Source organism: Anser anser (assembly GCF_964211835.1).
Source record: "Anser anser genome assembly, chromosome: 5".
NCBI classification, from domain to species: Eukaryota; Metazoa; Chordata; class Aves; order Anseriformes; family Anatidae; genus Anser; species Anser anser.
In genome coordinates this window covers 36,903,236-36,927,979 of record NC_139725.1, presented here as the reverse complement: position 1 = coordinate 36,927,979, position 24,744 = coordinate 36,903,236, and the positions used below count along the sequence as shown (strand labels likewise).

Here is a 24,744-nt window from a genome sequence, read left to right as displayed (position 1 = left end):
TCCCCTCAGCCCTTCCCATTCCACTCAGTGTGCCCAGTACCCCCCAGTGTCCCCAGTTCTTCCAGTGCCCCCAGTTCTTCCAGTGTCGTCAGCACCCTCAGTGTCCTCAGTCCCTCCAGTGCCTCCAGTCCCTCCCGGTACCCCCAGTGTCCCCAGACCTTTCAGTGCCCCCTTTTCTTCCAGCGTGCCTAGTCCCACCAGCGTCCCCCATCCCTCCCAGTCCGTCCCAGTGTCCCCAGTCCCCCGCAGTGGCCCCCACCCCTCCCGGTCCCCCCCAGCGCCCCCGGCCGCCCCGCCCGCCGGGGGTCCCGGTGCGCCCGGCGCTGCGCACCCCGGCGCGGGGTCCGGGGCCGGGAGTTTAGGACCCGGCGGGGCGAGGCGGCGCCGGTGCCGGTCCCGCCCCGGCCCCATTGTCTGGGCACGGAGGCGGAGGGACGGCAGCGGCGGCGCCGCTCGCACGGACGCGCCGCGGAGCCCTCCCGGCCCCGGTACCGGCCCCGGTACCGGCCATGGCCCCGGCCCCGGGGGCCCGCCTGGCGCTGCTGGCCGCCGCCCTGCTCGGGGCATCAGGTGAGCGCGGCCGCGTCGGCACCGGGCACCGGGCACCGGCACCGGGCACCGGCACCGGGCACCGGCACCGGGCACCGGCACCGGCACCGGGCACCGGTAGCGGTACCGGCACCGGCAGCCCGGGATCCGCGCCCCCCGGCATCTGCTCCCTCCTGGGAGCCGCCGGGAATCCGCTCCCCGCGCCGCACCGGGATCCAGCGGGGATTCCCCCGCGCACAGCGGATCCCCCGCGATCCCCGCGGTGCCCCCCCCGCCCCTTCTGACCGGATTCCCCGGGCTCCGGCTGGGACCGGCCCCGTGCGACCCCCGGGCTCCGGCTGCCCCCCGCCTGGATCCGACCCTGCGGGACCCAGCTCCCCGCGGCGCTCCCCCAGCCCCGGGGGGTTGGGGCCGGGACCAGCGACACCCCCCCTCGGCACCCAGCACCCGTGGGAGCGGGGACCCCTCGGGCCCCCCACACCGGGACACCCCCGGGGGGCGGCACCAGCTCGTCTCCCTGCGTGCCCCAGAGCGAAGCACTGGGGTAGGGGCTGCGGCCCCCGTGCCCCCCCCGTCCCCCCCGAGGCCGGTGACAGTGGTCCCCGTCCCCGCAGCGAGCGGCGACTGGGCCCCCCCGGAGCCCGTGTTCCTGCCGGCGGAGCTGGAGGTGCTGGCCGTGCCCGAGCACTACCGACTGCAGCGGGCGGATGGGGACCTGCCCGCCAACACCTCCCTGCGTGCCCGCACCGAGACCTTCCTGCTGCTGCCACACGGCTCCGGCGCCCAGCCGCTGCTCCGGGCGTCCTACCCACCCTTCACCACCCGGCAGGTAACGCCACCCCCCCGGCCCCCCCCGGCCCCGGGGCCGCCAGGATCCCGCCAGCATCCCCGTCTGTTCCAGGAGGTGCCCACTGAGAGCCCCCCGGAGAAGGACGGCTGGGCTGTCCGCGCTGTGTCCCTGGAGAGCGCCGTGTCCCCAGACGAGCCCTTTGCCCGCGTCCTCTTCCACCTGCGGGGCCCCGACTGGCTGCCCGGGCAGCGGGACCGACGCAGGGAGCGGGAGCACCCCGGGGAGCGGGACTTGCCCTGCGTCACCCTCCATGCCCACCACCGTGGCCGGTTGGCACGGGGCGCCTGCCGCCTGCAGGTTGGTGCTGCCCACTGGGGCTGGGGGACCCCACTTTGGCTCCCCCCTTCCTCTGAGCCTGCTGCCTCTGTATCCCCCCCAGGCTCCTCTGGGCGTCTGCGTGGTGGAGCTGGAGATCCCCCCCCGCTGGTTCTCCCCGGCCGCCCCTGCCCCGCGCGCCCCCCTGGAGCCGGCCGAGCTGCACTATGGCGTGGTGGGGCCAGGGGCATGCGGCCGCGCGGGGGGCCGGGGGGGGGACGCGGGGCCACGGGAGGCCCCGCGGTACCTGGGGCCGCTGGAGCTGCGCGTGGCGGCGCCGGCACGGCGGCAGGAGGTGCGGCTGGACGAGCGGGTGCTGCTGCGCGTCCCCGACGCCACGCTGCGCCCCGGGCAGCGCTTTGCCGCCACCCTCGCCCTGCGGCACAACTTCACCGCCCAGCAGCTGATGCTGCGGTGAGACCCCGGGTGTGGGGATGGGAGCGGGAGGCAGGGGCCGGGGGGGCCACAGCGTGACGCGTCCCGTGTCCCCCCCACACACCTTGTCCCCCAGGATCAAGGCCAAGAAGGGGCTGCTGGTGGCGGCAGCCCGACCCGTGGACCCCGCCTGGGCCGTCCAGCTGGAGCGCACCCGCGGCCCCAAGCACTGGACGGCCGTGGTGACGTGCCGGCGGAGCGGGGACGCCCACAGGGACTGGAGGTAGGGGCAGCAGTGCCAGAGGGAGCTTCTGCATGGCGCCCGGTGTAGCCCAGTATGGCCCTGCTGGGGCACGGGGACCTGTGCGTTGCACTGCTCCCATCCCAGTATGGCCCAACAGGGGGACTGGGGCTGTGGGATAGCCCCCATTCAAGTCATAGGTTGCAGGACAGCTCCATCCCAGTAGATCCCAGTTGGGGTTGTGGGTGGCCGCATCCCAGTAGCTCCCAGCCCGGGACATGACTTTGCAGGGCATCGGAGGCGGTCGAGTTCCTGCACCTGGACCTGGCAGTGGAGAATGGGACAGGGGGGCTGGCGCCGGCGCGGCCCCTCACCTGGCAGGTGGAGTACCCCGGCCAGGACCCCGAGGCGCAGAAGGACAAGCTGGTGTGGGAGGTGCAGGTGTCGGAGCGGGACGTGCGCGCCCTCGTCCCCTTGGTGCAGGTGGGTGCCCCCCCGGTGCCCATCCCCCCCGGCCTCCCTGCTGTGCTGCGCTCTCAGCCCCGCTCTGCCCGCAGGAGCTGGAGCTGGTGAACACGGCGCCGCTGACCGGCGTCCCCCGCGCTGTGCCGGTGACGCTGGTGACGGTGGAGGCGGGGGGCGGCGTGGCCGAGGTCACCGAGCCGCTGGGCTGCGAGTCGGCTGACAAGCAGGTGCTGCAGGTGAGTGGGGTCCCGGCCCCCCTGGAACTCCCTCCCGGGGGGCTGCCAGCCCCCTACCCCTCTGTGTCTCCCCCCCCCAGGTGGCAGACAGCTGCGATGCAGTGTTCGTGGGGGGCAAGGAGAGCCGGGGGGCACGGGGGGCACGGGTGGACTTCTGGTCACGCCGCCTGCACGCCTCTCTGCTCTTCACCGTCTGGGCCCCGCTGCTGCCGCTCCGCATCCAGCTCGGTGACACCACCCTGGAGCAGGTGCGGGGCTGGCGCCTGCCTGGTGCCACCGAGAGGTGAGATGGTCCCAGCGCCAAACCGCTGCCACCAGCCACCGCCGTGGCGTGGGCCAGGAGGGAGCTAGAAGCAGGAGGAGGTGCTGAGCCCCACGGCACTCGTGCTGCACGTCCCTGCCCCACTAAGCCCCAAGGCACTTGGGACACATCCCTGCCGTGCTGAGCCCCCTGGCGCTCATGCCACGTCCTCCTGCCACACCCCACGGCATGCCCCCTGCCCCACAGAGCCCTGCAGGGCTGGCGACGGACATATCCCTTTGTCCCCAGTGCTGACGGGGAGGCGGATGAGCCCGGGGAGGAGGCTGAGCGGCGGGCGCGGGGTTGCCGGCCCCAGTACCAGCGCACGTCAGTGCGGTTCCTGGCGCACTTCGTGGCGCACCCACGGGACGGTGGCCGTCACCTCTCCTACCTGCCTGGCCCCGAGTGGCTCCTGGATGTCACCCACCTGGTGGCTGGCCGGGCACGTGTGCAGGACCCCCGTGTGGCGTCGCTGGAGGGGGACACCGTGGTGGTCGGCCGGGAGCCCGGCGTCACCTCTGTGGAGGTAGGCTCGGGGTGCGCCGTTCAGGGAGGCGTGGGGCTGGAGGGGTGGCAGTGCTGGGGCTGGGAAGGGGCCTGACGAGGTGCCCCCTGTGCCCCCAGGTCCGCTCCCCTGTCTCGGACTCCATCCTGGGCGAACAGATGCTGGTGGTGTCGGAGGAGAAGGTGACGGTGACAGAGCTGCGTGCCCAGGTGGTGGCGGGGCTGGCGCTGGCGCTGCGGACGGAGCCGGGCCACCCCGGCGTGGTCACGGCCACCTGCCAGGGGATGACCACGCTGCGGGCCCCCAAGCAGGTGAGGGGGCTGCGGGGAGGTGTGGGGGTGCTCGCGGTGCCCTGAGCCCTGGTGTCATCCCCGGCGTCCTGGCAGGAGGCAACACTGTCCGTGTGGCTGTCCTTCTCCGACGGCACGCTGGCCCCGCTGGAGCTGTACGGCTGGCAGGATGTGGCGCTGGCCGTGGCCTCGCTGGACCCTGCCGTGGTCACCGTCACGGGGGGCTTGCCTGGGGCCCCCGCCTGGCGCCCACGGGTGCTGGCAGAGGGGCCGGGGCGGGGGGCCCTGCTGCAGCTCAGCCTGCACCCCCCGGACGCCTGCCGCCGCGGCCGGCACCGGGCGGCCGCTCTGGCCACTGGCTCTGCCTGGCTGGAGGTGGGGGCTGCCCGGCGCGGGGCCCCCCCCGGCAGCCCCCGGCCCCCCGCGCCCTTCCCGCGGGCCGAGGGGGCCATGTCGGGGGAGGCGGTGACGGCGGCCGGTGAGCCCCGCAGGAGGAACCCCGGCGGCGTGGGACCGGCCTCCACCAAGCTGCAGGGGCTGGGGTCTTCCTCTGAGGAGGAGGAGGAGCAGGGGGAGGAAGTCCGCGGCCGTGCTGGCAGGGAGGAGGAGGAGGAGGAGGAGGAAGAGGAGATGGTGAAGGCCCCGGCACGGGTGACTGACCTGGAGATCGGCATGTACGTCCTGTTGGGCGTCTTCTGCCTGGCCATCTTCATCTTCCTCGTCAACTGCATCTTCTTCGTGCTGCGCTACCAGCAGAAGGAGCCCCCCGACGCCGGTGCGGCCCCCTCGGCCCCCCAGCCCCACAACTGGGTCTGGCTGGGCACCGACCAGGAGGAGCTGAGCCGGCAGCTGGACCGCCAGCAGCCGGAGCCCCCTGCCCCGCCGCCCCCCCAGGCGGGCACGGAGACCGGGCGCTGCTGCTGCGGTGACCCCCAGGCGCCCGACGCGGGGCCTCCCCCCGGTGCCCCGCCGCCACCCGGCACCCCCCTGGCCCGCAAGGAGGGGGCTGCGCCAGGGGGCGGCCGGCGGAAGCGCGTGGAGTTTGTCACCTTCGCGCCCCCCCGTGCCCCCGAGGAGCCCCCCCAGCCCACCCCCAACGTCCAGTCCATCCTCGTGGCCAGCGAGGACGACATCCGCTGGGTGTGCGAGGACATGGGGCTGCGGGACCCGGAGGAGCTCAGGAGCTACATGGAGAGGATCCGGGGCAGCTCCTGACCCCGGGGGCAGCTCCTGCCCACCCCCCCTCCCCGAGCTGGCACTGCCCCAGGGGCACCTGTATGGGACTGGCCTCCTCCCTGTCCCCGTCCCTCCTGGTGGCCTGAGCCCTGCCCCAGCAGGGACACCGGAGGGCCTGGCCCCACAGGCTGTTGGGGTGGCAGCCGCCCGCCCCGCGGCATCCCTCGTGGGGGGCCGCCGTGGTGCCGGAGGGCACGGGGAGGCTGCGGCGGTCCCCCCCTTGCTGTGGGTCTCATTGCGACGTTGTGTTCATAGTGCTGATGATGAGTCCTGTGGTCCGACCCGGGGAGCGCCCCACGCCCCCTCTCCCCCCGGCCACACGTCCGTTTTGTATCCATAACGCTGTGGGATGGGGCCGCTGCGGGGGCCTGTTATTTATGGAAGATTTTTAATTCTGACGTTGTTACAAAAATAAAATATTTAAAAAAGCGGAGCGGCTCCCATGCCGTGGTGTCGCTGCAGCAGGCAGGGGCTGGGTGCTGGGGGTGCCGTGGTGCTGCCGGCACGGCCAGGCTCCGCCAGGCACAGCGGGGCTGTGAGGACAGCCACGGGGCCGTTCGCCTTCTCCGGCTCCTCTCCTTCCAAGCCCAGTGGCTCAGAGTGGGGGGTGAAGGGCTGCGGGTGAGGGGGGTGAAGCTCTGACACCCATGGGTGCCTGCCCACGGCCTCACCCCCAGAAAATGGTGGAGGAGGAGGGAGCCTCACGTGGAGCTCTTTCACTCCAGGGAGCTCCCAGAGCCTGGGGGGACCCCACTCGCCCTGTGCTGCCCAGCCCAGGTCCCTGGAACGTGGGGATGTTGGGAGCTGTGCAGCGTGGCTCCCACAAGACCCTCATCCTGGGGGTCCCGAGCGCGATGCAGTGTGGCACCGCAAGGTCCCGCAGTGCCTTGAGCTGCTCCCGAAGCACGGTGGGGACCCTGAGAGCACGTGGCGTGGTCCCCGAGCGAGGGCCACCTCCGTCTGCCCCCGGGGTGCCGCTTCCCCCGGGGCGCGCAGTGGTTTGCTGTGGCAGGATGGAGCCACCCCCACACTCAGCCCCGGGGTGCTGGGCTGGCTTCCTGCACACCTCAGCCAGACACGGAGCGAGCGGCGGCACGGGGCCACGTCCCAGCCACGTCCCCGGTGCTGAGCACGGCAGTGGGAAGGGGGGAGCGCCATGGGGCTGCCCGGCAGCCGGTGAGGATGGAGGTGCTGTGCCTGCTCGTGGCGGCTCTCTGTGCCGCGGCTCCCGGACCAGGTATGGCGCCGTCCCCGGCCTCTCCCCCAGCCTCCTCTGCGTGCCAGGGATGTCACCAGCATCGCTTCGGGTTCGGTGTGGAGCGAGGATGCTCTGCAGATGTGGCCTCCTTTCCCTCCATGAGGTGGTCAGCAGGGTCCAACCGTCACCTCGCCTTGCTGCATCCCTGCTTGGGGGCCGTTGAGCTCGGGAACCCCAAAGGAGCTCCCTGGGCTGTCCTGTCCCTGCTCCCCCCGAGCAGAGGATGGCGTGGGCATGACCCCGACCTGCTCTGGCAAGGGGCTGCATGGCTGCTGCACTGCTCCCCAAAACATTTCTCCAGCGATTTTATGGGCGCCTGTGCACCTCAGCAGCCCCCAAGGTGGCAGTGGCGGGGCTCACCCCTCTGCTTCTCGGCTCGAGGATGCTTCCTCTGCTCTTCCCTGCTGCAGGGACCCCCAGGCTCCCTCTTGTGTCCCCCCAGTGCTGTCAGGTAGGTGAAATGCTTTGCCATCGGCATGCCTGTTCCCTGCAGGCACGAGCCCAAAGGATCCCATCCTACCCTATCCCATCACCCGCCGCCACTTTTGGAGCAGATTTTGAGCTCCAGTAGGGTTCAGGGTGGTTTCACACCTGAAATGGCTGACAGAAGCAGCTGCCAGCCCTGCTGCCGGTTGATCTGTGACTGATCATCAGTGTCCGCGCTCCAGCTGACGGCTCCCACTGCCCCCGTCCTGCCACATCCAGGGGCTACGGGCTGGGTTCCCCGTGGAGCAGCAGCCTGAGCCGTGCCCAGCTCGCAGGGAAAACTGTTTTTTGCACAAGACTGTTGTTTCGCAGATGATGGGAATGAAGCGTGTTGTTTCCTGTGGAGTATCGCTGAGCGAAGGTGAAAGCAGGCTTTACCACCACCGCAGGCTGATGCGCTGCAAAAAAGTGCCCTTGTTTTTGTAAGAAACCATCTCTGCAATAGCTGCTCCTCTTCCTGAGCTGAGGAGCGAGGCCTGAGGCTGCGAGCTTGCAGCCCGTTACAGCGGAGGCGGAACAGATTTTGCCAGCAGCATGTGCACAGTGCCTTGCACGCAGCAGCTTTGCCCTCGCAGCCTTCTGCCTGCAGCCACCCCGGTGGCGACATCCAGGCAACACCAAAAGCCCCGGCTGGGCCTGGCTGGGCAGCGGGGGCTATGCTGGGAGCTCCCCAAAGCAGCCCTGGGTCGTGTCCCCCGACACTGGGAGGCTGATGTGTAGCCGCAGAGGTTGGGTTTTAGGAGCGCGAGAGACATTCCTGCATGGGCCTCTCCGGGCCCCCATTTTGTGGCAGCCTCTAGGTGCCATTTTGTGCATCCTTCCCCAGCACGACTCCACTCGCTGGGGGGCCGAGGCGTACACCCTCGCACCCTCTCCAGGTGTCCCCACATGGGGCTCGGGCAGCCTGGTGGCTTTGAGGGTGAATGGGGGACGTCGGTGGTGGACGTGGGGGCACATCATGGCCAGGGGTGTGGTGGCTCTGGCTGTGTGTCTGTCTGTCGGCACAGCCGTCCGTCCATGCCATCTTTCAACTGCATCTCCCTGGCCGCCTCCTGCCCGGTGCCCGTGGTGGGGACACGGCTGGGGCGAGGGCACGGGGTGGGAGGACAGGGCCGGGGGCTCCCGGAGCTCAGCCCCAAACCTCTGACCCCTCCACACAGCCCCGGCGGAGCCAAGGGGGGCCCCCACCAGGGCAAAGAGCGGCGCGGCTGGGAACGCTTCAGTGGAACCAGGTGAGAGCGGGTCTCCTGGGGGGGGCAGCCAGAACCAGGGCCCCTCCGGCGCCCTCCACCCATGCTGTCCGCAGGTCCCCCCGGCGAGGCCGTGCTGCGCCTGGATGGCGGCAGTGACCGCTGCGAGGGCACGGTGCAGGTGCTGCAGGGGGGCCGCTGGCTGCCCGTGTGCCGGCGGTCCTGGCACGCCGCAGCCTCCCAGGAGCTCTGCCGCCACCTGCACTGCGGGGATACCGAGGAGGACGCCACGCTGCCGAGCCTGCCGGGGGAAGGGGACAGCACCGATGGCTGCCCCGTGGTCATGGCCAACTGCAGCGGCTGGGGGCTGGAGCCGTGCTGGCTGCGCTTGGCCACCGAGCCAGGCTGCTGCGCCGCGGGGCCGGCTCACGTCACCTGCACGGGTAAGAGCCACCAGGGCATACTGGTGCCAGGACGAGCCGGTGGCCACCACCGCACCCTCCCGGCACGTGGGGGCTCCTGGAGGTGCCAGCAGCGCCCCTCCATCCCGACAGGTGCCCCAGCACTGCGGCTGGCGGGCGGCCAGAGCCGCTGCGAGGGCCGCGTGGAGCTGCGGCAGGAGGGCGTCTGGGGCACGGTGTGCGACGACGGCTGGGACCTGGCCGACGCCGCGGTGGTGTGCCGGCAGCTGGGCTGCGGCTGGGCCCTGCACGCCCGCGGCGACGCCTCCTTCGGCAGGGGCCTGGGGCCCATCCTGCGGGACGAGGTGAGCTGCGGCGGGCACGAGCAGCGGCTCTGGGAGTGCCCGGCCACGGGCGAGCACGACTGCCATCACAAAGAGGACGCCGGCGTGGTGTGCTCCGGTGGGTCCCCGCGCCGTGCTGCGGCCACGCGCCCCGGGGGATGGGGGCAGCCCCGGGCAGACGCCCCCACTGTGCCCCCTCCCCGCAGAGCACCAGGAGTGGCGGCTCTCCGGGGGCCGTGATGGCTGCGCGGGGCGCGTGGAGGTGTTTTTCCGTGGGACGTGGAGCACGGTGTGCGACAACTCCTGGTACCAGGTGGAGGCAGGCGTGCTGTGCCACACGCTGGGCTGCGGGGAGCCCCTGGAGAGGCCGTCCTTCCACCACACGCTGCCCACCAAGATGCTCTACGTGTGCTCGAGCTGGCAGCCCTCGCTGGCTCACTGCCGCTGGACCTACAACAAGTCGGCGCCTTGCCATCAGTCCCGCGCGGCCGGCGTGGTCTGCAACGGTACGGGACCCCCGGCGCTGCAGGGTGGGGTCCCTGCTGGTGACCGCCCCAGCAGGGGGGCTGCAGCCTCTCCCCTCCCCTCCTGCAGGCTCCCAGGGCTTGCAGACACCAGCCCCGACAGTGACGGTGACACCGAGCAGCATCACGGTGCTCAGCAGTGAGTTCCCCATACTGTGGGTCCGGGGGGGATGTTAATGGGGCTGCAGCCTTCCCCCGTTCTGGGGGGGAGCCATGGGGTGGGAGGGCATTGTGGGCATCACAGCCTGTGTCTGTTCTCTGCCCCAGCTGAGGAGGGCTCTGTGGCTGGGGACACGCAGTCCCTCCTGCACATGCCCCTCTTCATCCCATGCCTGGTCCTGGCGGCACTGCTCCTGCTCACCCTGCTGGCCTTCACCACCGCTCTGCTGAGGCTGAGGAAGAGGAGTGGTAAGGAGCACCCCCAAGGGTGCGGGGGCTGCAGATGGGCGACGCCCTCCAGCTGCATCCCAAGCACCCCCTCTGTCCCCGCAGCCCTCACCGTGTGCCCCCCTGGGCCGGTCCTGGTGACCAACAGCACCCAGGGCCCCGACGTGCCCTCTGGGACCTGCAAGAACTACAGGGAGATGCCCCCCAGCCTCCCCAAGGAACCAGGTGGGTCTGGCGGCCACCTGCCCCGTTGGCCCCCGTTAACCCCTGTTAGCCCCCATCAGCCCCATCTCGCCCCACAGCCCCTTCGCCCGTGACCCTTCCCGCTGCCAAGGGCTCTGACTCCTCTGACTCCGACTACGAACACTACGACTTCAGCAGCAAGCCGCCCGTGGCCCTCTCCACCTTCTACAGTGAGCCCCCCCGCAGCAGCACCCTGCCACCCCGGGTCCCCCCCGCTGACCGGGTCCCCCCCCTGCTCTCCCGCAGACTCGCTGCGCCGACGGCCGGGCGAGCAGCAGCCGGGCGAGCAGCTGCACCCGTTGGTGCCCAACCAGGACGGGATGGAGCCGTTCCCTGCAGAAGGTGTGCCAGCCCCCGTCCCTCTGTCCCGCGGCACCGTCCGTCTGCCTGCCCACGGGCGGGCGAGCGAGCGCTGTGGCCCCGATCCCCGGGTGACATATGGCCCATGCCCTGCAGTGCCAGCGACGATGCTGTGTTCCCCACCGTGGGGCAGGGCAAACAGCTTGTCCTCCTCCTCCTCCTCTTCCTCCTCCATGGAGCCCTACTGCAACGAGAGCGCGCCCCCCCTGCATGCCTGGCCCTGCCCGCAGCCCCCAGCCTACAGCCCCCCCCAGCAGGCAGCACCCACAGCCCCTGGCTGCACCCTACAGCCATGCACCGGTGAGCACGGGCAGCGGGCTGCGAGGGGACGGGGACGGCAGCAGGGATGGGGACAGCCCCCGGGGTGGGTATGGGGAGGTGAGACCCCCCCCCAGGGATGGGAATGGGGGGTGAGACCCCCCCCAGAGATGGGAATGGGGAGGTGAGACCCCAAGGATGGGAATGGGGATGGGGACAGCCCCAGGGGTGGGAATGGGGATGGTGAGACCCCAAGGATGGGATCAAGGATGGGGACAGTCCTGGGAAGGGCCACATGGGTGCTGGGGGGGGTGGCAGCAGGGATGGGAGGTGCCAGTGTGAGCCCCTGCCTCCCCCAGTGCCCCCGGCCATGCCCTGCCTGCCCGATCCAGCGCTCGCCCAGCCCCAGGTACAGGTTCCTCCAGCAGCCACCGACCCTGCAGACAGCTCCAGCACCTCCTCGGGGGAGTGGTATGAGAACGTGCAGGGCACAGAGCCGCCAGGGTACCCAACCCCACACCACGGTGAGGACCCCGTGCTGGCGGGGCTCCTGCCCCCAGCCTCCCCCCATGGCCCCGCTCTGCCTGACGGGCTCATCCCTGCAGGCTGGCCGGCTCCATCCTGCCCCCCGGCGCAGGACCCCAACTCCTCTGAGAGCAGCGACTACGATGACATCCAGAGCTCTGGCTGCTGAGGATGGGGATGGGCAGCACCGGGCGGTGGGAAGGGGGCTGCGGGCGCTGTGGAGGACTCGCGGCCACGCTGTTTACATCTCCTTGGGACTTCTCCGTCTGCCTCCTCCGTGTTGGGGCACGGGCAGAGGCGCAGGGGCTCCCGGGGGGATGCTCGGTGCAGGCTGTGCCAGGCTACGTGCTTCCATTAAAAGCTTTTCCCAGCTTGTCACCGTGTCCCTGGGCCACGGGGACGGCTGCTCAGCAGCCCCGCAGTGAGGCTGGGTCTCCAGATGTTCCCGGGGGCTGATGTCCCCAACACCGTGTGGCAGAGCTCCCCTCCCCAGCCCTCGGTCCTCCCCATCCTGGGCCACCCTCTCAGGGGTGTGCTGGCCACCGTAGCCAGCCCAGCCCACAGGCAGCACCCAGCGATCGCAGTGGGGGCCCCAAGCACCCCAAACGCCCGCCCTCACCACGTGCTCCTTCACGGGGAAGCCAAGCTCCCTGACGCTGCCTGGGGCTCCGACCTGCCGCAGTGGAAAATTTGCCCCCCGCCACATCCTTCAGCTGTTTACCGAGCCGAGCGGCTCTGGCAGCCCAGAACAAAGGGGCCATGCCGCAACAACGGAGGAAGCACCAAAATAGCAACAAAGCCCCAGACAAAGGGCAGAGGAGACGAGAGGCGAGAGCGGGGCCGGGAGCAGCACCCGCTGTGGCACGCGGTGCCCGTGGGGTGCCTGGGGCAGGGACGTGGGGCCTGGTCTGCGATTTGTGAGCCGCTGCGCCGCGCGGATGCCATCGGCTGGGGACATTCGTGCAGCCGTGTGACAGCACTGGGCGCTCGGCGGTGCCGCTTTCACCACCACCAGTGCAACGGCGGTGTGCTGGCAGCCAGCAGGCTGCTCCTGCCCATCAGCAGGCTTCTCACGGGCAGGGAGCACATCAGCATGTCCCATCGCTCTCCCCCGGCCCCTCCAGAAAGATATTACAGCTGTCAGCTGCCGCAGCACACGGATGGTGCCGAGCTGGCTCGCGCTGCCGGCAGCTTGCGGGGATGCTGAGAGCTGCAGCTCCTCTGGAGGAAGGGAGGGCTGGACCCCAGCGCCCGCATCCGCCCGGTTCGGCACCCTCGGGGATGTGGCACGAGGCCTCCCCGGCCTCCCTGTGAGGGCGGCTGGGGTTATGGGTGCCGCTGGGGCTGGCTCGGAGAGTGGCAGAGAGCATTTGGCTTTCTAGCTGGTGAAACCTGGCTGAAGAGCCAGGACCGGGGCAGCTGAATGCACGCGGGAACATGGCCAAGGGCAGCGATGGGCATCCCCGGCATGGTGTCGGGGGGGAATTTGCTGAAATTGTTATTTTCCATCAAGCCAAAACGTTGCTTAGTCTTTTGAAAGCCCGTGGTAACCATGGAAAGATCCGCGGTGCATAGCAGCGCGAGTTCACCCTTTTTTACTCTAAAGGAAACAGGAGGGGTCAAAAATGGGGCAAAGCCCTCCTTGCACACATCCTTCTCCAGAAACGCACATGGAGCAGCCGTCCAGGCTGGCCCCTGCTCCCACTACGGCCGTGCCTTCCCCTTCCAGCCCATGGGGACAGGGAGAAAACCCGATGCTGTCCGAGCTCAGGAGGAGCTGGGGGTCCCCACCTGGCCAAGGGGACCCCGCGGCCGTGAGCTGAGCGCGGAGCAGGGCTCAGAGCATCGCCCGCCTGCTCCGAGCCTCTCTGCGCGGCAACCTGCGGCCGCTTCCTCTTGAGTCATGGAACATCTTCAGCCCGGAGGCAGCTCGGAGGCAGGAAACTCCCAGGGGAGCCGAGGCCCCACTCTGGGGCTGGGGCTGGAGAGTGGTCTTGGGGTGGGGGAAGCCCCACAGGAGCAGGGCACCCTGGGGCCGTGGAGTGTTGGGTGGCCACGGGGCACAGCAGGAGGTGGCAGTGGAGCTCTCGCTGGCCCCACGGCACAGCCGCTTATCAAGAACACCATCGGGTCAATGGCAAACCTTCGTCAGCATGCATGACCTGGATTCAGGGGAATTAATTAGGGCGCAATCAATCAGCGCCTCTCCCATCCCCTGTCTGTCACCACTGGCACCCACGTGCCTCGCAGGGACACGCGGTGTCCCCAGGACGCCTGCAAGAGGGACAAGCAGGGCTGGTGCCAGCGTCAGGGTGCTCCAGGCACACGGTGATGCGGCGCGGTGCGGCTCGGCAGGGCTCGGCGCTGCACGTTTCCTGCCCCGGTGCAGCGGTGCTCGCCCCGACCGGCGACCACAGGCGACGGTGAGGCTGTCGGTGCAGAGGCGAAGCGACCCCGGACGGACGAGGGAGGCAGCCCCCAGCACGGGGCGGCTAGTTGTGGCAGGAAGCGGTGCCTCGTGAGAGCGGCCGCAGGGCTCCCCGCTGCAGCGAGGGTGGGATCCGGCCCCTCTGAGCACCCGGGCTGTTGGGTTTAGTGGCCACCACTGGTTTACTCTGCTGAAATCCAGGGTGTGGGCTCCCGAAATGGCTCTGAGCTGCAGCTGAGGCCAGTTTTGACCAGTGGGTGCAGCTCCAGGCACTCGGGAACACCCAGGACCCCCCAGCTTCCCTTTGGGTGCCAGCTCCAGGACCCCAGGGTCTGGCTCGGCCACACTGCCCGCAGCTTTGTGGGGGCCCGAGGGAGAGCTGGGGTCCTCCTCACCCGCCAGTACTGGGCACATTCACCCCACTGAGGAGTTGGGGGGGGCTGACAGGGGAACCCTTGCTGGGGATGGTGATGGGGATTGGGATGGGGTGGGATAGGAATGAGATGGGAACATGGATGGGATGGGATAGGATGGGTTGGGATGAGTAGGGGATGGGGAGTGAGGATGGAGACATGGATGGAGAAGGGATGGGGATGGGATGGGAATATGATGGGGATTGGCTGGGAACGAGGATAGGGATGGGGATGGGATGGGATGGGGATGGGGACACGGGAGGGGATGGGGTGGGGATGCAGATGATGTTGAGCCTCTCAGTTTCTCTCTGGTTCTGCAGGACCCGGCGAGGCAGATGGCAGGTTGTGACTTCAAACGAGCGAGACGTGACGCAGAAAACCACAGAGGGAGGAAAAACAGCCTGTTCCTCCCCGTCCCCCCCTCGTCTCCCTTCCCCGGCCCGGGTACAGAGGCGTTGGTGCCCCGTGCTCAGCCGCCAGCGCCGGGGAGGAGGAGGAGGAGGAGGCAGCCAGCGGCCCCATGGCAGCCTGGCCGCCCGCCGTGCGCCTGCTGCTCGCGCTGGGGACATGGGGTGAGTACGGTGGGGCTGGGCCCGGGGGGTCGGGTGGTGCTGGGCGCCTACCGGGTGCACCGCACCGTCCCTGCAGCGCCGACACCTCGGGCAGCGGGTGGGGGAAACCCAGCCTGGCCAGAACCCCAAGATAACACGGAGCCCGTGGTGAAACCCCGCTGCTGGGCAGGACGTGGGGGCTCGGTCCCGTGCCTTGTGCTGCGGGTCACCATTGCCTCTCCCTTGGCTCACCCCCTCGCCAGGGTCCCGCGCCCTCCCTGCGCAACCCCTGAACATGGCGCTGCGGGGGGACTTTTGGGGACAGGGACAGGCAAAGGGGCTGGCCGAGCACAAGGCCACAGTGCCGCCGCGCTGCCGCTGGGGCTTTGGCAGATGAAATGAGAGCGCACACCCAGCGGGTGCCAGTCCCCAAAACGCCGGTGTCCCTGGTGCCGGGCTCCCACCCGGGTGCCACCAGGCTCACGGATCACCGGCTCCTTCCAGAGCGGCCCCCCGGCAGGGCACGGGCTGCCCCAGCCCCCAGCAGCCGCCCCGTCCTTGTCCCACAGCCCCGCGGGGTCCAGCCTGGTGGCAGTGCTCGGCTCACCGCAGGGCCACTGCCACCATGCCTGCCTGCTTGGCCTGGGCTTCCTACCAGTAATGACGGTAGCTAGTTAGCGGCAATTAGCAGGTGTGCTTCTCTGTCTTTTTTTTTCAGCAGTAATCATCCACCAGCACGCTGTGGCTGGTTGCGTGAGGTTGCTTGTATTTAATGAAAGGTAGGGAGGAGTAGGGGTGAGGGCAAATTCACTGAGAAAGCCGGAAAATGCTCTTTTATTGCCAAGAAAAAACAGCGGCCTATGGGGTCTGTGCTGCCCAACCTCCCCGCTTGTGGCAAGGCTGGCCAGAGTGCCCGGAATCACCTTTCTCCTCCTAAACACCTGGTGCCAGGTCGTGAGCTGGGGACGCTGCTCATGGTGGGGGCGCCGGGTGCAGGTACAGCTGATCCCATCCCCTTCTCTTGCAGCAATCTGCAGCCACAGAGGAGCGGCCCTGAACCCTACAGGTGAGCATGAGGGGGGGAGCAGCTCCCCGGGACCACCCGGGACTTGTTAGCATGGTGCCTGTCGGACCGGACCAGCACCCGCTGCATCGCGGTGGCTTTGGCCCCACGGCTCCGGCTTTGGGGCTGTGGAACCTGCTCGGTCCCACGAGGCCAGCAGTGGTGTTGTGGTGCCCAGTGTGAGTGTGTGGTACAGGGTCCCGGGGCTTTCATGGCTGCTGCCCGTGCCCCCCGTGCCCCATTTCCCCTGCGCACCCCGAGCAAGCCCCGTTTCCTTCCTGCCCCATGCTGCCAGCAGCCCCGGCTGCCGCAGTGGTGCTGAGCCTCACTGCAGCACCGAGCCAGACCCGGCTGGAAAACCGTCTGGGGGCTATGGGGAGGGGAGGAAAGCCCCTTATGCCTCTGCTCTCCCCGCAGTCCCCCGCCTGCGGCTCACCGGTGGCAGCTGCCGCTGCGCCGGGAAGCTGGAGGTGAAGATGGGGACAGCCTGGAGCCCCGCGTGCTGGGACATCGGGAAGCAGGCCACGGTCAGCATCTGCCAGCAGCTGGGCTGTGGCCCCCCCGCTGCTGCCGGCCACTTTGAGGTGGACAGCAGCAAGAAGCCACAGGTGCAGGCGGCGCGGTGCACTTGGACGAACACGTGCCTCTGGCAGCTGGCTAACTGCAGCAGCCACGCCGCCTTCGCCTGCAGTGGTGAGCATCATGCCCCCCCTCCCAGCCCCCTTGTGCCCCCGCTGCCCCTACCTGTTGCCTCCCTTCTCGTTTCAGAGCCGGCGACCACCACCACCAAGCCTCCCCCTACGCCACCAACCACCAGCCCGGAGCCCACTGGTGAGAAACCCGCTGCCCGCGCAGCGTGGCAGGGCTTTGCTCCCCGTGCAGTGTGGCTGCTGGGGAATGTGGGGAGCCAAAGTCCTGCCTGTGATGGCCGCGATCTCCCTGTTCCCTCTCCAGGCCCCCCCAGGCTGCGGCTGGTGGACAGCAACTTCAGCTGCTCGGGCTTTGTGGAGCTCCACATGCGGGGGCGGTGGGGGGCCGTGGCGAGCAGCCCGGGCAATTGGATGGAGCTGGCTGCCCGCATCTGCAGCGCGCTTGGCTGCGGCAGCCCCATCGATGGCCCCGCAGCCCCGCAGACAAGCCAGCTCCTCGTGAAGTGGGAGGCAGTGGAGCCGTGCAGGAGCCCCGAGCTCCTCGACTGCTTCAACAGGACCAGGGACGGGCGCGGGAGAGCGCCCGCCTTCCTCACCTGCTCAGGTGAGCGACTCACAGGGGGTTGCAGTGGCGGGGGGGCTGTGGATACTGCTCTCCTTTGGCATGGAGGAGGTGGGCATGGGGAGCTGGGAGCACCCATGGGTGGCAGAGGTGCCCCTTCCACCCCTCACGTTGCCGTCCACCCACTGCCGCTCTTCCTCTTCCGTGCGTGAAGACAAAACAGGAAATCTCCCGTGTGCGCTGGGTTCCTGGAAACTGCACCCCCAGACCCTGCTTTGAGCCTGCAAGCGGGAAAAGCTGGGGAGCCAGCACCCTGAAACCCAACGCGTGCGAGGGTGGAAAGCATCGGGGTCTGGCACGCTCTCGTCCATGCCCCCTTTGTGTTTTCTGCAAGCGTGGTGGGGGAAGCTTGCAGGCAGCTCACGGCTCCCCGCCGAGCAGCCCCTTGCTCGTGCCAAGGCCAGGAGAGCCAAGCCCCGGGGCGAGCGGCAGGCTTGCTCCAAGCCTTTCCATCTGCTCAGGCTTTGAAGCCAGACCGCGGGGTTTGGGGGCTTAGCGGGATGAACCGCAGCAGCTGCCAGAGTGGGTTTCACGGCTGCGCTTGCCACGGGGACGGTTCCAAGCCCCTCGACGTCTCTGTCACTGCTTGTGCGAGCCCTCAACGCCCACGGCAAGAGGGGAAGGGAGAGGCGGGCACGGCGAGCACCCCGGCACTCGGCCACCAGGTCTCTCTCCTGCAGGTTCCCAGCCGCAGGCGGTGCGGAGGCTGGCGGGTGGCCCCACGCCCTGCGAGGGGGACATCGAGGTGTTCCAGCAGGGCCGCTGGCAGGTGCTGTGCGACCGCCCAGCGCAGCGCAACGAGCGGGGCCGGCAGCTGTGCAGGGAGCTGCGCTGTGGCAACCTCTCCTCCAGCACTGAGGTCCGAGAGCCCCCTTCCATGGGGGTCTTCTGTGACGTCCGCCACCTGCACCTCTGCCCGGACAGCCCCAGGTCGCTCCGCTCCTGCTTCCGCACCCGAGTCGTGTGTAAGTGGCCAGCAGCTCCCCGCGGAGCTCTCTCAGCCCTGGCAGGTGCTGGCCCTGCGCGGTGACATCCGTCCTCCCACAGGCCAGGACTCGAAGCCGCGTCCCGCCGGCGTAGCAGCGGGCACCGTGGCGAGCATCTGCCTGGCCCTGCTCCTCTTCGGCATCCTCCTGCTTATCTGCGGCCCTCCCGCCTACAGGTGGCTGATGAAGAAAAGTAGGTGGCGAGCTCCCCGGTCCTCCCCAGCCTGTCCCCACGTCCCCCCAGCACCTCCAGTTTGTGCCCACCCCGATGCCCGTGGGATGCCCGTCTCCAGCGCCTTCCCCGTCTCCCCCAGGGTTTCGGGCCACGCGCGCGCTGCTCCCCACCTCCCCAGCCGGGTGCCACCACGGGACGCCAGTGCCACAACCCCTGTCCCCATTGTCCCTTTGCTGTCCCACGTGGCACCGGCGGGGGGATTAGGTGCACAAAGGAGCGTTTCATGAGGCGGGCAGCGGGTCCCGGGGGGGATTACCGGTGGGGGGATTATTCAGCGCGGCAGATGGGGCCCGCGGGGGGCCGGCAGACGGAGGAAAAGAAGCTGGCGGCAGAGCGAGCCGGCAGCTCCTCAGGGAGACGCGTCGTGCCTCACCGCCTCCCCTCCCGTGCAGTCTCCAAGAAGAAGCAGCGGCAGTGGATCGGCCCCACGGGGCTCAACCAGAACGGTGAGCGGCAGCAGCCCGGGGGCGGCGGGTAGGGAGCGGGGTTTTGGGCCAGGGCACGGCGGCGGCGGAGGTGTGAACGGGCTCTCGCTTCCTGCCGCCGCGTTGACTCACCGGTGCGGCGTTGACTCAGCCGGGCTCGCCACGGGCGAGCGGCTCCCGCTCTTACTCAGCCCTCGGGAGGGGGCCGGGGCGTGCGCCCACCTGGCGGGGGGGTGCTCGAACGACCCCGCGCACCTTGCCCCCACTCTGAGCCGCCCTGCCTTGCAGTCTCCTTCCACCGCAACAGCACCGTCACCCTGAGGCCGCGGGCAGAAGGGCAGAGGGCGCAGGGGGGGGACAACGACTACGCTCAGCCCCCCCAGAAGAGCTCCTACCTGTCGGCATACACAGGTGAGGCGTGGGAGGCGGGACGGTTTGGTGACGCCGGGCGAGGGGCTGCCTGGGGCTGGCGGCCCCTTCTCAAGCCCCAGTAAGGAGCTGTGCCCTGCTCGGTTCCCTCCGCAGCCCTGGAAGGCGCAGCCCGATCTTCCAACCCTCCGGACAACTCCTCTGACAGCGACTACGACCTGCAGTCTGCCCGCAGGCTGTGACCCTGAGAGAGGTAGGGGCGGCCCAGCTGCGGCTACTTCCATTTTGGCAAACCACCTAGTTTCCTGCCCTTCCTCCTCGCCCTGCAGACAGGGGTGGGATTCAGCACGTGGAGAAAGGTAAAGCATGAGTTGAACAGAGCTGGCGGAAGAGAAGACAAATGCCTGTGCCAGAAGCCCCCTGCATCCCCCCACGGCGTGGCAGAGCTTGTCCTGCTCACAGGGACGCGGTCACTCGTGGGGAGACCTTGCCGCTCGCCGTGTCCCTGCCAGAGCCAGAGCTGAACCTGCCTGCACCCCTCGCCACCCGCTGCGCTCCCCCCAGGCCGAGCAGTGCTCAGCTCTGACCCCCCGCCCGGCTTTGGGGTGCCACAGCACCCCGCTAAGTGAGCGCCCTTCCGAGAAAGCTTCCTCAACCGTGCCCTCTCGCTTTGGGGCCTCCCGCCTGGGAAAGTGCGAGGCGGGGGCTTTTTAAGCTATTTGTATGAGTCTAAAAGGCAGCTGGGTTGCAGCAGGCTTTGCACGTGCACCGAGAACGGAGCAGCCGCGCTCACGACAGCTCGGAGGGGGGTTGCCGGCCTCTCCACCTCGAAACCGGGATAACCACGCTCCTCCGCCCCGCAGGGCTGGGCTGAGAGCGGCTGTGCACGCACAGGGCTCCGTCAGCGGGGCACTGCGCTTTGCCAGCGGGACCACGCACCCCTGGTCTTCGGGCAAGGCTGCAAAGATGTGAGCTTGGCCGTGCTTGTGCGGGACAGTGTGAGATTTGTGCCCACGTATAAAGCAAAGCGCAGATGCGAGGAGCGCAGGAAGGGTAAAAATGTTGAGAACCAAATCTGAGATATTTAATTAGCAGCGACGGTTGTAATAAAATCATTTTTCTAGTAATTATGTCTTGTTCTCTTCCTTCCACTACCCACCAGTGCTGCTCCTTAGACCAGCAACCTCCCAGCCAGTGAGGGAAAACACGTTGCCGGCACAGGCCAAGAGAGAAATGGTGCCGAGGGGCGAGCTGGGCTGATGCACAGCACCGCAGCAATGGGCCCCTTAGGGAAAATGAAAGGAAGAGAGCAGGAAAGACAAATTAGAGGAAGATGGTCCTGCAAGAGGGTGAAAGCTTTTATTGACAAAATCAAGAGGAAGTTGGTGTAAGGAGGCCAGGATGGCACTAAAAGATCAATAGAAAGTAAGAGCTGGATGCCCTCCCATTTCCGAAAGCAACCACTGCTGTGACCTCACGTGCAATTCATTGAGTTTTATTACTGTAATTAACCACGATACGGAACTATGTCCATCAAACCCCCAAAGCATTCCTCTTTTTCTAGTCCATTAGTAACTGTTCCTTATAAATAACTTACATGGATACAAGCAGGATTCGTAGGATAAAGTGCTGAGCAAAGCAAATCCCATTTCCATTAAGAGCTGGGGGCACCCCCTGTTACCTAGTGTTTCCTGAGGAGAGAGGGGAACACGAGGATGGCTGGAGCCTGCAGCACCCCAGAAAACGCCCCAGTTTTTGCTCCCCAGTGAGCCGTGAGCACCTGGATTGGGCCGAGGGCAACCTGACCTCAGAGCCAGTGGGAACACCTCAGGCAGAACTGGTTTGGAAGTCACCCCACACCAGCGTAAAAACACAGACACACCTCGAGGCCTGGCCAGTCCCCCAAGGGGCTGGCTCGCTGCTTCTCCCTGCTACGACGCATTACGAGTCCACCTGCAAGCCTGGCTGGCTCTGCCTCTCAATTCCAGGAGGGCCGTGAGTATTTTGCATCAGAAATACTGTCAGTGATTCCCACCGTGCCTTTTGAACACCTGTGAAAAGGCTCAGAATTACTGCATTACGTGTGTTATCCAAAGAGCGAACGACAGGCACGCAGGGAGGATCTCTCACTCGCCCCCCCACGCACAGACGGGGGGTCAGGCTCTCAGCGGGTGCTATCAGTGCGCGTCGCTCCCACGTACCCCACACCAGTACCTCCCTGGAATCTATAACGGAGCCTGGACAAACAGACTGGGAAGAGCGGCCACTCCAGCCCACCAGCAATCGTCCCAAACTGAACCTAGAGGTGCAGCTGCGACCGCCTGCCACGTCTCTCATCCTACACGACGCTCTCAGCTCGCTCCTCTTCCTCAGTCCGCAAGGAGGAGGGAGCAGCAGAGCACGCTGCCCGTGAGTCCCAGTTTAGTAGCCAGGCCAAGCGGGGCGCTGAGGGTTTGGTGGCGGGGGGTACCCAAAGGGAGGCCCCGGAGGATAGGGAGGCTGTGGGGGGATCGGGAAACTGGGAAGGGGAGGCTGGGTCGGGTAGGGGCACTGCGGCCTCCCTGCCCCGGGGGGTGCATAGGGAGGGTAGCCGGGTCTGGGCGGCGGAGTGGAGGGCAGAGGGCCCGGAAAGGAGGGGGCGTGTGGCGGGCCCCTGGACGGAGACCAGGAGTAGGCTGGCCCAGAGGAGGGGGCTCCCGAGGGAGGCCGGGGGTAGCCCGGCACGGAGCTGGCAGCCTGCACGGGCGGGTATCCGGCATCCGGAGGCTGGCAGGGAAACACGGGCTGGGTGCTGGGCTGCGAGGCAGCAACGTGTCCCACGGTGACCGGGGCGCCAGTGAAAGGAGCAGGAGGGAGAGCTCCGTGGGCTGTGGGGCCGACCGGCATGCCCGGGGCCAGGCTGTAGGGCAGAGGGAAGGAAGGTGCCCCCGAGGGGACAGGCTGCGGCTTCGGCGCGTCTGCAGGGGTGTGAGGAGGCAGCTGCTGCTGCTTCGAGTCCCTGCCGGGCTCCTGCGGCGCTGCCGACTTGCGCAGGATCTCTTGCAGCTTCTCCACCCTGACCCGGCGCAAGTGGGACAGCTTCCTCATCACGGAAAACTGCTCGAGAAAGGTCTCCAGGGCCACCTCGCCCTCCAGGAACTTCTCAGCCATTTTCTGCAAGAGAAGACAGTGCTGCACCCCTCAGCACTTCCTCCCCAAACCCACTACAGGATAGGATTTACGTCTCTCTCTCAGGCGCACGCAGAGGATCACTGCGCCACACACAAGCAAAGAAAGGGAAATCCAATTTTTTGGAGCAACAATGTCAAACTACACAGAGATAATCCTTGATTTAAGGGATTAGGCTTGGGAGCGTAAGTGCAAGTCTTTGAGGACTAATCGCTGGAATTGCTAATGGATTTAAACCTTAAGCTCACCTCAGACTCCTCTTCGATTTTTTGGCTTTCCACCTGCAGGAGATCCAGCAACATCTGAGGATGCATTGCTGCTGAAAATTTCTCTGAGGAAACAAGCAGCAGAGCAAAACATGGAACACAGAACGGGGCAAAAACATTAGCACACAGCCCTGTCTTACAGAGCCTGTGCTTGTCATCTGTTCCGCAGCTCTGTAACGTGAGACACTCAAAACATAAAACAGAAGGAGCTCTCTTCCTCGATGTCACATCTCCGTGCCCAATCCGCTTGCACAAGAGTGCCTTCCTACCTTGGAAAATGTTGATGCAAGGAGAAAAACAGAAGAGGAAAGAGCCTTAACCACTGCTGCACTGGAAGGCTTTTTTTGCCAAGACAGCATTCTCAACCTGGCCCCACGAATTTGACCGGAAAACGGGGCAACACAGCTTTGACACACAGCAGAGTCCTTACTGCCGCCACCCCGAATGAATTTTCCTGCTCAGTACGGCTGGTGCAGGGAGACGCAACAGGGAAGGATGTTGCACAGCTAGCTACAGCCCACGTGACCGTATAGGACGGGGTGCAAGGCTCGGATCCGCTCACCCAGTTTCGCCTTCTGCTCCTTACAGCGCTCGGCGAGCTTCTGCAGCTCCTCGTACTTGCGGGAGAGGTCGGAGCGCCCCGTCTCCAGGGGCTCCTGGAACTTCAGATTCTGCTCGGCCAAGCTGCGGTTAGCAGCGAGCGCCATCTCCCTCTCCAGCTGCAGCTCCTGGACCTGGGGAGGAGACGCGGCAGTCGTGGGACTGCCGGCGAGGTCCCACGAGCCCAGCCCTCGCCCAGCCGCCTCCTGCCTACCTCCCTCGACTCCAGGGCCAGGCGCTCGATCTCCTCGGCATTTTCCTGCAGCTCCCGGAGCTCCTCCACGGTCCGGTTCTTCAGGGTGTCCATCCTCCCAGGGGAGGTGCGGGATCCTAAGATGGGGAAAAGGACGTCAAATGAAGAGGAGGTTTACTAAAGCCCACTGCAAATAGGCACTAATCCTATTACGGATTTAAAAACAGCTTTGCTGAACTGCTTGAAGCAGCTATGCCAGAGAAGTTCCCTTATGCTACAAAGAATCAGTGAGACCGAGGGCAGAGCGAGAAGGAAAACTGAACGTTTCTAACCATTCCTTATTTGGCAGCTGACTTTTTTTTTTTTTTTCCTTTTCACAGCATGCTTGGAAGGATCACTTACGCCTGCCAGACGTTTTTGTCAAGGAAACACCTACTCACAGCCCCTCGATAGCAGGACGACGTCACGCCGACTCCCAGGCTCCAGCTGGCTCTCGCTGCACCATCCCATTCACAAATCCTGCTCTCCCCGACCTGCTTTCCACGCTCGGGACCCGCAGCAGCTCACGGACCACTGCCACCACGCGTCCTCCTGCACCTCGCCAGCTCTCCAGCTCCTCGCCCCATCTGATGTGCCTTCCTCCTGCGTGTTCTCTTCCCTGGCTGTAGGGTGGCACCGCTTCCCTCGCTAATGGCTACCAGTAACGCTGTTGCTTAATGTTGGCTGGGTAGGGAGCTTGATGCAACACTTGTAGGTTTAAAAATCGCTGAAATAAGTAGAAATAGAGGGAAATATAGGGAAATAGGGGGAAATAAAGGGGGAATAGGGGGGAATAAAGGGGGAATAGAGGGAAATAAGGGGGAAATAGGGGGAAATAAGGGGGAAATAGAGGGAAATAAAGGGAAATAAGGGGGAAATAGAGGGAAATAAGGGGGAAATAGGGGGAAGTAATGGCCCTGCGGCACTGCTTGCCTGAGTGATTTCAAACAACCCTGTGCTGCCGGGTAAGATTTAGGGGCTACGAGGCACTCGCGCCACGGCTTCTGAGACGCAACGACGTACCGGGACGTACCGGGACGCACCGGGCAGCGGGCGGGGAGGGCGCCGGTGTCCTACCCGCTCCGCCGGGCGCGGCGCACCCGCGTGGAGCGGCACGGAGCGGTGCGGCAGCTCAGCGTTAGAGCGGGGCCGAGCGAAGCGACCGCGGGCCGCCCGGTACCGGCGCCAGGCGCCCCCGGCAGGCGCCGCCGCCGTGCCCCGGCCGCCCCGCGCTTCCGGCTTCCGGCGCGGAGGCGGAAGTGGGCGGTGCCACCGCGCGGGGCGGGGAGAGTCCCCCCCCGCAGCGCGGAGGGTGGTAGGTCCCGCCGCCGCCATCTTGTGGCGGGGGAAGGCGGCCGTGGGGGCCCTCGGCGCCTCGTGCGCTGCTGGGCGAGGGG

The 24,744-nt window shown here is 67.3% G+C and overlaps 4 protein-coding genes across 12 annotated transcripts; 3 read left to right on the top strand and 1 right to left on the bottom strand.

Moving 5' to 3' along the window:
- The first annotated feature begins 405 nt into the window (after positions 1-405).
- TMEM132A (transmembrane protein 132A) lies at positions 406-5,794 on the top strand. Its single transcript, XM_083836935.1, has 11 exons — positions 406-570; positions 1,164-1,378; positions 1,451-1,696; positions 1,779-2,128; positions 2,226-2,372; positions 2,621-2,813; positions 2,888-3,031; positions 3,112-3,314; positions 3,582-3,858; positions 3,957-4,148; positions 4,224-5,794. The coding sequence occupies exons 1-11, from the start codon at positions 510-512 to the stop codon at positions 5,340-5,342; spliced, it is 3,147 nt and encodes a 1,048-aa protein (XP_083693061.1). The 5' UTR covers positions 406-509; the 3' UTR covers positions 5,343-5,794.
- Positions 5,795-5,933: 139 nt separating this feature from the next.
- On the top strand, positions 5,934-11,714 carry CD6 (CD6 molecule). 2 transcript variants are annotated; one of them, XM_083837027.1, is made up of 13 exons: positions 5,934-6,600; positions 8,268-8,339; positions 8,414-8,740; positions 8,852-9,160; positions 9,249-9,548; positions 9,637-9,705; positions 9,834-9,974; positions 10,059-10,178; positions 10,256-10,366; positions 10,443-10,538; positions 10,653-10,856; positions 11,174-11,338; positions 11,420-11,714. In XM_083837027.1, exons 1-13 carry the CDS (start codon positions 6,546-6,548, stop codon positions 11,506-11,508), a joined length of 2,058 nt encoding a protein of 685 aa, XP_083693153.1. In that variant the 5' UTR covers positions 5,934-6,545; the 3' UTR covers positions 11,509-11,714. The 2 variants fall into 2 exon arrangements, with proteins under 2 accessions (XP_083693153.1, XP_083693154.1); XM_083837028.1 differs by lacking the exon at positions 10,256-10,366.
- A 136-nt stretch (positions 11,715-11,850) lies between these two features.
- On the top strand, positions 11,851-20,417 carry CD5 (CD5 molecule). 3 transcript variants are annotated; one of them, XM_083837039.1, is made up of 11 exons: positions 11,851-14,752; positions 15,759-15,797; positions 16,212-16,487; positions 16,563-16,625; positions 16,749-17,048; positions 17,747-18,031; positions 18,114-18,245; positions 18,680-18,733; positions 19,001-19,123; positions 19,238-19,334; positions 19,411-20,417. In XM_083837039.1, exons 1-10 carry the CDS (start codon positions 14,701-14,703, stop codon positions 19,321-19,323), a joined length of 1,410 nt encoding a protein of 469 aa, XP_083693165.1. In that variant the 5' UTR covers positions 11,851-14,700; the 3' UTR covers positions 19,324-19,334; positions 19,411-20,417. The 3 variants fall into 3 exon arrangements, with proteins under 3 accessions (XP_083693165.1, XP_083693164.1, XP_083693163.1); XM_083837038.1 differs by having other exon boundaries at positions 19,238-20,417; XM_083837037.1 differs by lacking the exons at positions 19,001-19,123; positions 19,238-19,334; positions 19,411-20,417 and having other exon boundaries at positions 18,114-18,709.
- Positions 20,418-20,560: 143 nt separating this feature from the next.
- VPS37C (VPS37C subunit of ESCRT-I) lies at positions 20,561-24,618 on the bottom strand. Of its 6 annotated transcripts, none has more exons than XM_083837058.1 (6): positions 24,371-24,618; positions 23,745-24,074; positions 23,330-23,445; positions 23,078-23,249; positions 22,498-22,580; positions 20,561-22,234 (listed from the first exon to the last, which is right to left on the bottom strand). In XM_083837058.1, exons 3-6 carry the CDS (start codon positions 23,420-23,422, stop codon positions 21,503-21,505), a joined length of 1,080 nt encoding a protein of 359 aa, XP_083693184.1. In that variant the 5' UTR covers positions 23,423-23,445; positions 23,745-24,074; positions 24,371-24,618; the 3' UTR covers positions 20,561-21,502. The 6 variants fall into 6 exon arrangements, with proteins under 6 accessions (XP_083693184.1, XP_083693182.1, XP_083693181.1 ...); XM_083837056.1 differs by having other exon boundaries at positions 23,749-24,074; positions 24,281-24,617; XM_083837055.1 differs by having other exon boundaries at positions 23,749-24,074; positions 24,371-24,617.
- Positions 24,619-24,744: the final 126 nt, after the last annotated feature.

Excerpts from the sequence above, each read along its gene's own strand:
- CD6 (XM_083837027.1), top strand. The coding sequence starts at position 6,546 with ATGGAGGTGCTGTGCCTGCTCGTGGCGGCTCTCTGTGCCGCGGCTCCC. Across the intron at positions 10,539-10,652 it reads GGAGCCGTTCCCTGCAGAAG|TGCCAGCGACGATGCTGTGT; the intron begins GTGTGCCAGCCC and ends CATGCCCTGCAG. Across the intron at positions 10,857-11,173 it reads CACCCTACAGCCATGCACCG|TGCCCCCGGCCATGCCCTGC; the intron begins GTGAGCACGGGC and ends TGCCTCCCCCAG.
- CD5 (XM_083837037.1), top strand. The coding sequence starts at position 14,701 with ATGGCAGCCTGGCCGCCCGCCGTGCGCCTGCTGCTCGCGCTGGGGACA. Across the intron at positions 16,626-16,748 it reads CACCAGCCCGGAGCCCACTG|GCCCCCCCAGGCTGCGGCTG; the intron begins GTGAGAAACCCG and ends TTCCCTCTCCAG. Across the intron at positions 18,032-18,113 it reads CTTCCGCACCCGAGTCGTGT|GCCAGGACTCGAAGCCGCGT; the intron begins GTAAGTGGCCAG and ends GTCCTCCCACAG.
- TMEM132A (XM_083836935.1), top strand. The coding sequence starts at position 510 with ATGGCCCCGGCCCCGGGGGCCCGCCTGGCGCTGCTGGCCGCCGCCCTG. Across the intron at positions 1,379-1,450 it reads CACCCTTCACCACCCGGCAG|GAGGTGCCCACTGAGAGCCC; the intron begins GTAACGCCACCC and ends CGTCTGTTCCAG. Across the intron at positions 2,373-2,620 it reads GACGCCCACAGGGACTGGAG|GGCATCGGAGGCGGTCGAGT; the intron begins GTAGGGGCAGCA and ends ATGACTTTGCAG.
- VPS37C (XM_083837058.1), bottom strand. The coding sequence starts at position 23,422 with ATGGACACCCTGAAGAACCGGACCGTGGAGGAGCTCCGGGAGCTGCAG. Across the intron at positions 23,250-23,329 it reads TGGCCCTGGAGTCGAGGGAG|GTCCAGGAGCTGCAGCTGGA; the intron begins GTAGGCAGGAGG and ends TCTCCTCCCCAG. Across the intron at positions 22,235-22,497 it reads AAATCGAAGAGGAGTCTGAG|AAAATGGCTGAGAAGTTCCT; the intron begins GTGAGCTTAAGG and ends CTTCTCTTGCAG.